The sequence below is a fragment of the Notechis scutatus genome, chromosome 15, assembly GCF_049901735.1.
Source record: "Notechis scutatus isolate UNSWTSFEM ecotype Mainland chromosome 15, rNotScu1.2, whole genome shotgun sequence".
NCBI lineage: Eukaryota > Metazoa > Chordata > Lepidosauria > Squamata > Elapidae > Notechis > Notechis scutatus.
In genome coordinates, this window is record NC_142023.1 from 7803482 (window position 1) to 7817191 (window position 13710).

The following is a 13710-nucleotide window of genomic DNA, read 5'->3' on the forward strand; positions in this document are numbered from 1 at the left end:
GGCACGTTAAGGCATACCTTTACGCTAAGCTAGACTCCCGGGAAGTTCATGGATGGTTTTACGAATTTTCCTTGACGGCAATACCAAATTGGTTTGCCCTGGTTGTCTGCCCGGAAGGATGACATGGTGCTGAATGGCCAGCTGTGCTAGAGAGCATTTGCAGAAGAGAGAGATACAGGCAGTTGGATTGGAGCCACATCTGGATGGATGTTGGCTTAAGAGGAGTGGAGGGTGTTTTAATAATGTGACTTTTTTTTTTTAATTTCTTCCAGAAGGTTGCTAGCAAAATAGATCTGAGTTGATTGAACTGGGGCCATTTCTACCTTTGCGGGAGCTCTCCGGGGTGCTGAAATTCTCTTTTTCTCCAGCACTTCTCACTCCATAAAGTAGAACTAGTTTGTTAGGCAGATTTTTCCCCCCTTTAAAATTATTTCCATACCTGCTTTAATTCCTTACAGGTTCTGGAAAAATATACCCAATGCAGCCTAAAAAAACAATATAAGCATGCATAACCATTGCACAAAAGCTTATCTACTTTGGAAAAAGGAACATAAATAATTTTATCTTTGGAAAACTTATTTAGAGGGGGAAAGTCAGTTTGAATAGTTTTACTATTAAATCATATTAAGATTAATATTTTAATATATTATTATATATTAAAACATATTATATATGTTTTCCTGGTGGAGCAGGAAAAAGGCAAAAAGGAAACCCTTGAGAAAAGGAACCAAAATGAGAAGTCCGTGGTGGTCTTTGAGCTTGGTGGTTTTCTGGCAGATATTTCATTATCTAACTAGGTGACATGATCAGTGCTTGTAGTAGCACTGATGATGTTACCTAGTTTAAATAATGAAATGAAATAATGAAATGAAACCACAGGTTGTTGTTGTTGTTGTTGTTGTTGTTTCTTCTTCTTCTTCTTCTTCTTCTTCTTCTTCTTCTTCTTCTTCTTCTTCTTCTTCTTCTTCTTCTTCTTCTTCTTCTTCTTCTTCTTCTTCTCCTCCTCCTCCTCCTCCTCTTCCTCCTCTTCCTCCTCCCCCTCCTCCTTCCTCCTCTTCCTCTTCCTCCTCCTCCTCCTCCTCCTCCTCCTCCTCCTCCTCCCTCCTCCTCCCTCCTCCTCCTCCTCCTCCTCCTCCTCCTTCTTCTTTCCTCCTCCCCCCCCCTCCTTTTCTCCCTGCAAACCCCACTCCCTTCCAACACTGATGATGTTCCCTAGTTGGGTTATGAAATGTCTGCAAGAAAACAGCCAAGCTTACAACCTTAAGCTACAAACCTTCTCCTTTATTGAAAAATGTAACAAAGAAACAAAGTACAACTGAACAACTAAGCAAAACTTTTTTTAAAAAAAGGGCACACCTTTAATTGTGTTTCCAACACGTTGTCATGTGCTGTGCTCTGGAAATACTTTGGAGAGGAGAATTCAGAAACCAGATTGTCTAGCTGTGAGGGGGTTTAAGCATCCACTCCACCCATTTGGGGGCCAGTGCGTAGCTGTTAATTATCCCCTCTTAGGTTTCTTTCCAACGGGAATTTGCTATGTAGAGTCAGCCCACACTGAGGCACTGTGCAATTTATCTTGGGCTGAAAGACTGGAGTGATTTTGTGAGCGGCAATGCATGAAAATGGTAAATGAAATCCTGGCTTGTGTTTTGAAATACAAGTGCCAAGGAGGTTGTTAACCCTGGCCTTTTCAAGCAGGTGTGTGGTCAGCAGGTGAGCCATTCCTGGTTTGTGGCCAGTTGGGAAACTGGAAAAAAAAAAAGAGAGAGAACAAAAACTAGAGGTGCGTTGGAAGAAAACAGCAACGAGGAAGATCTTATTGCAAAGAGATTGGGAAAGGAGGCCCGTTTTAAATAGGATTTCGGGTTCTTTTCCCAATCGGACCCCCAAAACAACCAAATGGCCTTTCCTTTCCTTTTTTTTAAAAAAAAAGCATATTATAAATGCTAACACTGAGCTAGAATATTGTCAGACACAAGGAATCAGGGCTCTCCGTTAGGTTGTGGTATAGATTAGAAGGTTTATTCAAGCCTTTATGGATAATCCTCAACTTATGTCCACAACTGAGCCCGAAATTTCTGTTCTTAAGTGAGATGCTTGTTAAGTGAGTTTTGCCCCGTTTTACAACCTTCTGTGGCACAGTTGTGAAGTGAATTGCTGCCGTTGTTAAGTTAGCAGCACAACTGTCAACCGTTCGAACACTTGTCAGAAAGTGGCAACACTGCAACCGTTGTAAATACGAGTCAGTTGCCAGGCATCTGAATTTTGATCACATGACCATGGGGAAGAAGCAAAGGATGGAAATGCATCAAGGAGAGAAGCAACCTAAGAAGAAGGAATTTCTTGACAGTGAGAACAATGAATCAGTGGAACTCCTTGCCACCAGAAGTTGGGGCTGCTCCAACACTGGAGGCTTTTAAGAAGAGACAGGACAGTGATTTTGTTTGGAATGGTATAGGGCAGGGGTCACCAACCTTTTGGACCTCAGGGACCACCAAACTCAGCATTTTAAATCCCGTGCACCAGAGACCCTGGGAAAATCCCCCCAAAAGTCTGCAGGAAAATTCACCACCCCCTTTTCCTACCAATCGTTCTTTATTTGGGATCACAGGATACCGTCTCCAGCTCATTTCTCAGAGAGAGAGACAGAGAGACAGAGAGACACAGAGAGAGAGACTTTTGGCTTCGTGCAAAGAAAGCAGCAGAAGCAGCAGAAGTCTTTCTTTCTCTCCCCCAAACTCCACCAAAAATGAGCCTTTGCCGGCGCAGCCTCTTGGAGCAGGAGGCCTTGCAGAGTCCCAAAGACTCATTTCTGGCGGAGTTTCGGGGGAGAGAAAGGGAGACTTTGGCTGCTTTCCTTGCGTGCAGCCAAAAGCAGAAGAAAGAAGCAGAAAGAAGCAGCCCGGTGGCCAGGCCAGGCGCATGGGGCAAGTGGGGCAAGTTCCCCCCCTCCGTCCTTTCTCCCCTCACTACCTCGTATTGTTTGCAATGCAAGCGACGCGAGCCTTGAGTTTCCACGCAGCCTGGATTAATTGCTTTGGGGGTGACATTTCTCTGCGGACCACCAAAATTTTTCACGGACCACCAGTGGTCCCCAGCCCCCTGGTTGATGACCACTGGTATAGGGTCTCCTGCTGGAGCAGGGGTTTGGACTAGAAGACCTCCAAGCTCCCTTGCAACCCTATTATTCTATGTTCAGCCTAGACCCATGTCTCTTGGCCACCTATTTGCTCAGGAATCTATCCCAAAGTTATTCCTTCAATGGAAAGAGAACCTGGCAGCCTGGCTCGCGCATGTCTCCTTCGTTGCCCTTCTATTTTTATTCTCTTCCTGCTCTTCCCTTCCTCTTGCTGCCCAGCCAGGCCGCCGGCCAGGCGAGCAAGAGGTATTCGGTTGGAAGGAACATCGCGGGGAAACGTCTCTTCCTTAAAATGGCTGCGTTGAAGCCAGGCAGATCTTGAGTCAAATGCCTTTTTAGCCACCTCTCTTCCCGAAATCGACTGTCTGTAACGCGACAGGCGAGCTGCAGGGGTGCCGTTGGAAGGAACAGCGTGCAAAAGAGACAAAACAAAAAGGGCCCTTCCTCAAAACAACACCACCACCAACAACCAAAAAGCCGAATAACAATATTGCCGATGACAGGAGAGTTCCACTCAGCAGAGGTAGCCTGCTGGAGACGAAGTTTTTGTATCCCTGTCTTCCTTAAACACCTAATTACTGTAACTAGTCTCTGGATTTAAGGCAATTAGCAGCTGTCATTTCCCTTGTACCCCTGCAAGGACTCCTCCAACCCCGCGGTGGGTGGGGAAGGCAGCTCCCTGGTTTTGTTCGGGGGGGGCCCCCACTCTGCACCAGGTTTACACCAGGTGTGGCCACCCGCTTGTCTATTCCAAGGAGGGGCGCCGGGTTATCGTTGCAAAGCAGGGAGGGTCATTAAGGCAGAGGCGGGGGGGGGGGGGGAATGGAGGCAGAGAGAAAAAGAGTATCCGATTGGCTAATTTCCCACCCACCCCCATGAAAGGTGTAGTTTGTTAGGAGTTTCCTTCCCCCCCCCCCCAAAGACAAATTGAAAGAGGGAGGAAGGCGGGGAAAAAGGAGGGAGAAAGAAAGCAAGGAAGGAAGGGAAAGAAGGAAAGAGATGGAATAAAGGAAGGAGGGAAAAAGCAAGGAAGGAAGGGAAGGAAGAGAGAGAAGAGGAAGGGAAGGGAAGAAAGAAAGATAAGAGGGAAGGAGGGGGGAAGGAATGAAGGAAAAGAAAAGAAAAAGGGAGGAAGGTAAAGAGGGAGGAAGAGAGGAGGAAAGGAAGAAAGGAATCAGGGAAGAAAGGAAGGAGGGAGAGAGGATGGATGGATGGATCAGGGAAAGTGAGAGGAAGTATAGATCAGGGAGGAAGGAAAGAAGGGAGGAAGAAAGGGGAAAAAATGAAAAGAAACGTCTGACTTTCTTTTTAACAGATAATTACAATCTTCCTCCCTCTTAGATGATACCCAAGTCTTTTCATCCCCTCATTTCATCCACCTCTTTCTTCATCTTTGGGTCCACCAGCCACAATTTCTGGTCGCTCTACTTTCAGCAAAAAGTCCCCAGTTAATCTTTCAGAAAAGTTTGTGTGTGTGTGTGTGTGTGTGTGTTTTTTTTCTTCACACCAAGCACGTCAGTTTTGCCATTTCTGCAAATTTGACATTTTCACAGTCCAGCCCTCCACTGTGGCTATTTCATTATTCTTCCATCCTGGTGCATATAATCACTTTGCTTCAGTCACCATCTACAAAATCAGTCTAGCATGAGTTGGATCCCGTTGACTAGAGAGAACATTTCGAAGAGGGCAAATAGGAAAATGGAAGCAAAGTAGATCTCAACTGCTCCTTAACAAATGGGTCATTTGACAATTCCGAGACACCCATTTGCAAACATCTCCATAAATATTGGACTTAGCCAAGGCAGGGTCCCTTCTCTGAATGGAAAAACAAGTTCTACTCTCTTTTTTTTGTGCCAAAAAAAATTGGGTAGGAAATGCAAAACAGACACATTTCCATCCCAAATGAACCCAACGTAAGCAGCAGAATATACAGAATTACAGATTCAAGGGTCGAAGAGTCGGGATTAAGATCTGGAAGGCTTTGGTAGAACCCCATCCAGATGGATTTCAACTTCCCATCCTTGTGATGGCCAACGCCGATTCCTAACGGTGAGAAATACAGTTTCTGTTCCATCCCATTCAAGCTAATCACACGTTCCAAATCAAGGGTGTCCAATTTTGGACTGGTGGACTTCAACTCCCAGAGTTCCCCAGCCAGTACTCCTGGTCTTCCCATTTTGGTTGGACCAAACTGGCTTTCTAAAGCATGACAACTTATGATGGGTTTCTTGCTTGACGTGCGATGCCTTCAAAACTTGGTGTATCCACTTGGCTTCGTGTTAAAAAAAAAACCCACCGTAGAAGTCGAAGTACCTTGGTGACAGCTTCCACAAGAGGCTTTCAAGATTCCTAACGGGTTCCTTGGCCCCGAGGATGGGAAGACCCCTTCCCTCTAGAGGAAGCAATTAAGTCCCTGGCTTATCCATCCTCCAGATCTCCCAAGAACAAGGATGAAACCCGAGGAGGATCGAGGATTGGCGTAGTAGGGTATCTGACCTCCATTGTCCTCTCACAGCCGAAGCAACAAAGCTTGGCCTATGTGGTTCGGTGGAAATTGAGATCATGGGGGGGGTTTATTGAATGGGCGAGGGGGGGCAAGGTTACTTGAGAACTGAAAGGGACCCAGAGAGGAAGGGGAGGTTCCCCACCATATGGGTACAGATGTCCCAGGGTGATAGGGGCTCGTGCCTACCTTAGAGGAACCAAACAAGAGGAAGGCCAGTTGGAAGCAGAAAAGTGCCACTGTTTCTAATTTAGCTTCTTAATTACTGGGGGAAGAATGGGGAGGGGACGGAGGGGCCCCTGCGTGCTCCTAGCTCTCCTTTGAAAGGGCTGGCTTCTCACACACATACCTCTCCGTTCCTCTTCTTCCTCCTGGGGATTAGAAATGGCCATCCTGTTCTACCTTTGCATCGTGTAATCTTTCTAATAATCCAGGTGAGGCTCACCTGAAAGGGTCTCGTTTGCTCTTGGGCCACCTGGGTCTCACATGGTCCCCTCCAGATGGCCTTTGGTAATGTTACATGTGTAATAATAACGATGGTTATAATAATGCTCCTGGCTTTGGAGGGGTGGCAGCCTTGAGATGAGGTCCTGGGAAAGAGGACCAATAGAACGGAAGAGCTGCATGCGGGCCTCAAATTATGGCCACGGTGGAGACCAATGCTGAGCGAGACAGTGGTTCGGGGAGCTTTTGCCCCCTGTTTTTACGCTCTCTTTTGGCCCCGTTGCTAAGTGAATCTGGCTTCCACCATTGGGCTTCGCTGGGCAGAAGGTCATCAAAAGGGGACCACATGACTCCCAGGACGCTGAAATCGTCATAAATATGAGTCAGTTGGCAAGCATCGGAATGTAAATGAAGTGACGATGGGGTTGTTCCAATGATCGTGAGTGTGAAAAATGATCTCTTTTTTTCAGTGCCGTTGTAACTTTGAACGGTCACTAAACGAGTGATGGCAAGTCAGAGATTTACATGTATAGGACTGGTAGTTTTGATTTCTTTTTCCCCCTTGGAACCTTGTGCAGGTAGTCCTCAACATACGGCCAGAATTGCGACCGGTGTTTCTGTCACTAAGCAAAGTGGGCGCTAAAGTGAGTTGCACCCACTTTTACGACCGTTTTTGCCATGGTTATTAAGCGAATCATGGCAGAAGCATATTGCATGGTTCTTAAGTGAATCCAAATTTCCCCTTGTAATTTGAACCCACTACTTTAGACTCTGGAGGACAGGACTTAACTGTTGAGTAGCTACCTACAGATAGTCCTGGACTGACAATCAAGACTGGAATTTCAGGGGCAGTCCAGAGATGTGACGGTTAAGCAAGTTGTCACGTGACCAGACCCGACTTTACGTCCTTTTTCACCTGCCATCATTAAGTGAATCCAGCTCCCCTCATTGATTGTACAGGTTGGACTCTGGCTGGAAAGATCAGGGGAGATCAGGATCCTGCAACCATCATAAATGCAAGGTGGTTGCCAAGCCCCCAAGTCACCATCATGTGACCCTAAGGAGGCTGTTTTGGTCCTTTTCAGTGCCCTGGTGAACTTGGAATCGCCATTAAACAAATGGCTGTAAGTCAAGGACTACCTGTAAAGGATTGTGTGCTCTCTGTTTGAGTTGGAGTCCTACAGCTAATGAAGACTGGCCTTCTGAAACCTCAAGCTACTGCTCAGAGCAATCTTTGTCTTTATGGTAGGCTTCTGGTTCAGTCCCGAGGGCGAATTCATCCGCCATTGCATCGACCATTCCCAAGACCTAGTGGAAGGAAAAGTCCAGCTCTCTGTCTTGAAGGGTAACGTCTACATTTTGGGAAGGGAATCGCGCCAATCCCTGTACAATGAGGAACTCGTAAGGTAAGTCCCTTAAGTATAATTCCTAGATTGATAACGCTTCTGGAGAACTCTATGTCAACAAGTCATCCGTAGGAGTTGAACTGAAGTGGAGGGTGGCGTTAAATGTGCCATTAGTGTGGAATCGTGGTGCAGCCACAAAAGAGCCCAGCCCTCCTTGAATTCAATTGACCCTAACCCAAATCTGCGCTGCAGGATAAAACCTTCTAATAAAATTATTTTTCTCCCTAATTACACTGGACGCAACTTAAGAGTTGTCTTTTAAGGATATCCAAGAATCCCTGTTGAATTGGACCATGGCATGTGAAAGAGAGACTTCCATGGCTTAAATCTATGTTGAACAATGAAGTATTTTTTTAAAAAGTTGCCCTGAGATTTCTACACATCTGTGGTTTAAAATCCCCCCGAGATTTTAAAACTGAAAAATTTTCACCTCAACGTTTTTTTGTTTTTAACTTTGGCTTTTTCTTCCGTTTTGTCATCTTTACTGATTTTTAAGGGGCATGGAAAAGAAAACCCCCACACAATTAAGCAAAGGTCTTGTTTAAAGTTGAAAAGTATTTTTCATCATTAAGCTTTCATCATTAAGCTTTCAGGCTGAATACAGAATACAGAAGCCTGATGATGGCAGATGAAATTCTGCTGAAACGTTGCTACAACTTTAAAAGCACAACTATAATGACATGGGAAAATACCCGAACAAAGCTGAATACTATATATATATATATATATATATATATATATATATATATATATATATATATATATATATATATATATATACACACACACATACACACACACACACACACACACACACACACTCCTGTCTGCTTCTCTTTCTTATTTCTGTCTCTTCGTTTTCCCCTTTCAATCCTTCGAAATGCTTTATAAACCATAAATATACCCAAATCAGTTTAGATCAGTCAGAGTAAATGTCAAATTATGCCTTTCTCCTCTGGATCTTACTTTCCTCCCCCTTCAAATCAGCAGTTTCTAATAATTCCATCTCAACCTTTCATTATCGTTTGCATTCTCACGCAGCGAAATTAAATGAATAACGTTAAAAAGAGAGAGAGAGAGAGAGAACAGGGTGGGGAGAAGGAAGAAAGCGTGCAAAGGAAAAGGGAGAGAGAGAGAGGGGAAAAAAAAAAAAACCAGGGACATTTATTCTCACTGTGTCGCGAGCCATTTTTCTTTTCTTCCTGATTTCTACATCGTTGGGTTGAAAAGCATTTGAGTGACGGCATCACGGGAACTGAAGCGGCTGCCACAAGAGATGTAACACGGGAAAAATGTCTCAGCACAGTGGGTAGAAAGTAACATAATTACAGAGCAGGTCAGTACCACTCCGATGAGCAAAAATAAAAGCTCGGAGGTTTTTCTATAGCCCTTCAGGGGAGGTAAAGTCATTGTAAACTGTCTCTCTCTTTTTAATTTTTTCTTCTTCTCCCCTTTAAAAAAACAAAAAAATGAGGGTTGCAGTTTGCAGGAAAGGAGGACGGTTCTGTTTCATTTTGAATTTACTTTCTGGATGAGAAGTTGAATCTGGTTTGCAATCCGATTTGGGGTTGAACTAGCATGTGGGAGTTCTGGATGCTTTGCTGAATTGAGCCTAACCAGTGAGCATTGGCTGTGCGAAGGGCACCTCCGAATTTTGCAAGGCAGGGGTTTATTCGGTCGTCTTCCTGTTTGCAAACAGCGACTCTGTTTCTTGGTGATTGGCCCAAAGTCACCCAGTTGGCTTTCATGCCTAAGGTGGAACTAGAACTCTCTGTCTCCTGGTGATTGGCCCAAAGTCATCCAATTGACTTTCATACCCAAGGTGGAACTAGCCGGCTTTCATGCATAAGATGGGACTAGAACTCTCCATCTCCTGGTGATTGGCCCAAAATTACCCAGTTGGCTTTCATGCCTAAGGTGAAACTAGAACTCACCATCTCCTGGTGATTGGCCCAAAGTCATCCAGTTGGCTTTCATGCCTAAGGTAGAACTAGCCGGCTTTCATGCATAATGTGGGACTAGAACTCTCCGTCTCTAGTGATTGGCTCAAAGTCACCCAGCTAGGCTTTCATGCTTAAGGTGGAACTAGAACTCACCATCTTCTAGTGATTGGCTCACAGTCACCCAGCTGGCTTTCATGCCTAAGGTGAAACTAGAACTCACCATCTCCTGGTGATTGGCCCCAAATCACCCAGTTGGCTTTCATGCCTAAGGTGGGACTAGCCGGCTTTCATGCCTAAGGTGGGACTAGAACTCTCCGTCTTCTAGTGATTGGCTCAAAGTCATCCAGCTGACTTGAGCAGGGGGTTGGACTAGAAGACCTTCAAGATCCCTTCCAACTCTTGTCGTTCTTTGAAAAGTGCCCATCGTTAGAGATCACCAATTGGTTAGATAGAACGTGGACATCTGCTACAGGAGGGAGCTAAGGGTCGGAGACAACCTCTCTTTCGCCAAGTCAACCCCATTGGCGCTCTGGTCCTTTGAAAAATGGGGGGGGGAGGGAGAATTGAACCAGGGAGGGGGGGGGGAGAGTTTGGGAGTGAAATCAGAGGAAGGAGAAAAGAAAGAGGTGACATGCTTGTAAGAGACCTTGGGCGCATTGCACATTATACGGCCTGTTTTTATTGCCCCATAATTAATGGGCCAGTCGCTTCACTCAACAAAGGGGGCCTGTCTGCGGCTAACGTTTTCAAGTCAAAGGTTGTCGAAAGACATCACTTTTAAATTAGGTGATTGTGTGCCAGGAGTGAATTCTACACGGGTGAAGGTTGAGAGCCTTTGATGGGAGGGGAACACAGGCGGCTTTGTCAAGGCATCGGGACTCTTTCTTGGCAGGGAGGCGTTGACCGTCCAGGGTTGACCATCTCCAAATCCAATTTCTGAATGTTTAGACTTCCTTGCCTAATTCAGGTAGTCCTCAATGTACGACAGAGACCGTCCCAAGTGGCAACGGCCCTGAAAAATCAAAAAAAGTGACTTATGGCCATTTTTCATCCTTACGACTGTTGCAGCATTCTCACGGATACGTGATTTAATTTCGGACGGCTTGGCATCCGACTCATTTTTGTGATGGTTGTGGTATCCTAGGGTCAGGCGAGCAAAGTCATTGAGACAGGCAGATTCCACAAAGCTGGGAGAAAATTTCCAGGTCAGCCCTAAACCTGGTTAAAGCCAAATTCTGCAAACTGGCAAAGGAGGCTAAGAACTGTGATGACCCAAAGGGGCGTGGTACAAAAACAACAAAGTCACGAAAGTAGGTAAAGTCCCTTTAATACCTCCAACTTGGCCCCCCCAATGTCCAGTTATCATTGACTGGAGAAAAAACTCTCCCAAGAACAGTATTTAAAGGAAAGAAATTCAGTCTGAACCCAAAGTACATATAAATTATAAATAAAAACCAACACAAACCACGCTGCATCAATTAACGAGACAGGGCAGGATAAGGAATTGCAGACTTCAAAAGATAATGAAACACACACAGTTGGGAGGACACCAGCACCCAGATAGGACTTGACAAACCAAAATAATTCACGCTTTGCTTCCAGAAACTTTGCCATGCACAGTTTGCCCTTTTAAACAGTCCTCCCAGCTGCAATCCATGACGGGGATCAAGGCCCTTTCTTCCCCTGTAACCCACGTTGCTCCCTTATCCATTCCTCCCTGCATGCCCTAGGATGAAAAGGGGGTGGGCCTGGGTCTTCCTCTGAATGCCCAGCCGAACTGTGCCCTTCCCCAGTTTCCTCCACAACCACTGTAGCCACACTCCCACTCCCTGTCAGCTGCTCAACCTCCCCCTCAGGATCAGATTCCAACAGGAGAATGACAAGAACAGACTGGGGGAGTTATGTTATGCCAAACCAATGACAGATAATCCTTGACTTAACAGTCATTAAGTTCAGCCACCATTCAAAGCTACAACAGCACTGCAGGGGGAAAAACGTGATTTAAACCTTTCTTCACACTTATGACGGTCTCAGTGTCGTGGGGTCACACGAGCAAAATTCAGGCATGTGGTAGCTGGCATGTGTTCCCAATGGTTGTAGCATCCTTGGGTTACGTGACCACAATTTGCAACCATCCTGGTTAGCTTCCAACAAGCCAATTCGATGCCGGGAGCTGAATTCTCTTAATGATTGTGTGGTTCACTTAACAATCGCAGTGACTTGCTTAACAACCGTGACAAAGTGGGGGGGGAGGCTACTTAAACAACTGCCTTCTTTAGCAGTGGAAATTGTTTTCTCAGCTGTGATTCTCAATTGGGAACTAACCATACTCTAGCATGTATGGAGGTTTTCCTACTTCTGCCCTAACCTTGGCTTAAGATACTACGCAGAGGTCTCTGGAGTTAAATCGTGGTCTCTTTCTAAACCTGACATTGCAGTTCTGACTGGTCCTTTCTCTTTTTTTCATTCAGCATGGATGTCCAAGGGAGTTATGAGCCCTCGGATGCTACTGGATTCATCAACATCAATTCTCTTAGGTTTGTATTCGCTCTAAACACTGACTCCCATCTGCTAATTAATCAGTGGAACAGCTTGTCACTAGAAATTGTGGGTGCTCCATCACTGGAGGCCTTTAAGAAGAGCCTGGACAATCTCTTTGTCCTGGATGCTAATGTGATGGAGAGTAGAGGGAGAGAGATTAGAGAGGGAGGGAGGGAGGGATAGTTGGGTGGATGGAGTGATAGGATAGGATAGGATAGAAAGAGTGAGATAGATGGATTGATGGCTAGCCACAGAATGGATGGATGGATAGAAATAGAACAGATAGAAGATAGACAGACAGACAGATTGCTAGCCATAGAATGGATACATAGCTGGATTGATTGGTATATTTACCATATATAGAATAGATGGATTGACAGATACATATAAGTTGGATGGATAGATAAAAAGATAAATGAATATATAGACATACGATTGATGAGAAAGAGAGAGAAAGAGATGGGGTTAATATTGAATGGAAGATAGGTAGGTAGGTAGGTAAGTAGATACATTGATAGATAGATAGATAGATAGATAGATAGATAGATAGATAGATATATAATGATAGATAGATAGATAGATAGATAGATATAGTAGATAAGTACGTAGGTAGATAGATATAGATAGATAGATAGATAGATATATGCAGAATGAATAGATTGATAGAGAATGGATGAATAAATGGATGAACAGATAGATATAGAATGGATGGACGGACGGATGGACAGACAGGCAGAAAAGGCCGACAGATACAAAACAATTGTGTGTTTAGCAGCCGGGAGTCAAAGACAAAAAAACAACAACACAGGAACAAAATCCCTCTTAACAAATGCACCTTGTGTTTATTGTCATTTGAACGTCACATAATTGCCTCAAATCTTCCTGCCGTTTACATGTAAATTCATAATTCTATTTCTCTCCTTTTCTTTTCTCTCCCTCCCTCCCTCCCTCTCCCCTCGGTTGACATACAGGCTGAAAGAATATCATCGCCTTTTCAACAAGGTCAGCCTGGCTCAGAATTAATGGCAATCAAGAGGCCCCAAAAGCTCATCCTGCTAATTTCATCCCCGCTCTCACCATCCGGGCCACAACTGGTAATGTTATCCACCTTCCCGAGCCGTGTTTTGTTACGCTTCTCAATTGCCAGAGATGCCGAAAAGCAGGAGCGTCTTCCTACAAAACCAAGACCTTATTATTAAAATCTTTCCGTCATTGTTTCACAGTTCTAACGAGTGGCACCCTTTGTAATCTCCGTTCTTCACTTGGTTTGCGGCAGTTTTCTCTTCTCACCCGCCACCCATTGTTAAATTCCTGGGGCACCTGAAGAACACCCTATATTTTGCTCAGAATTGGCAATTGTGTGTGTGTGTGTGTGTGTGTGCAAAGAAAAAAAAATACACAATACCGCCGTGGTTGGATTTCACCCAAATGGAGCCTTTTTTCTACCTGTAAGAGCTTAGCAAAGGGGGGAAAATTGCATTTTCTATTTAATCACCAACCATTAGGAGGCCTTGCTTTGTCTTTGGCTTAATTGCTATGAAGTCTGGTGGAGTTTCTCCCGGTCTGCGTTTCTTTTTTTAAAATTTTTTTTTTCAAATCCTTTTATCCGATTTTTGTTGTCGTGGTTGTTGATATTTTGCTGCAGTGCTTTTGACCTCCCCTGTGGATTAAGTGCTGAAAATATGATTCAAGGTAAAGAGGATAAAAAGGATGGAAATGCTGCTTGAAGAAATG

At 44.8% G+C, this 13710-nt stretch overlaps 1 protein-coding gene across 1 annotated transcript in view; it reads left to right on the forward strand.

The window, feature by feature from the left end:
• The window catches only part of ASS1 (argininosuccinate synthase 1), a 43334-nt gene extending 30136 nt beyond the window's left edge, over positions 1 to 13198 (forward strand). The window contains exons 13-15 of the mRNA XM_087944276.1: positions 7336 to 7492; positions 11907 to 11972; positions 12948 to 13198. Coding sequence (XP_087800402.1) covers positions 7336 to 7492; positions 11907 to 11972; positions 12948 to 12999 — 275 coding nt within the window. The 3' untranslated portion in view covers positions 13000 to 13198. The remainder of the gene's footprint in view (positions 1 to 7335; positions 7493 to 11906; positions 11973 to 12947) is intronic.
• The last annotated feature ends 512 nt before the right edge of the window (positions 13199 to 13710 follow it).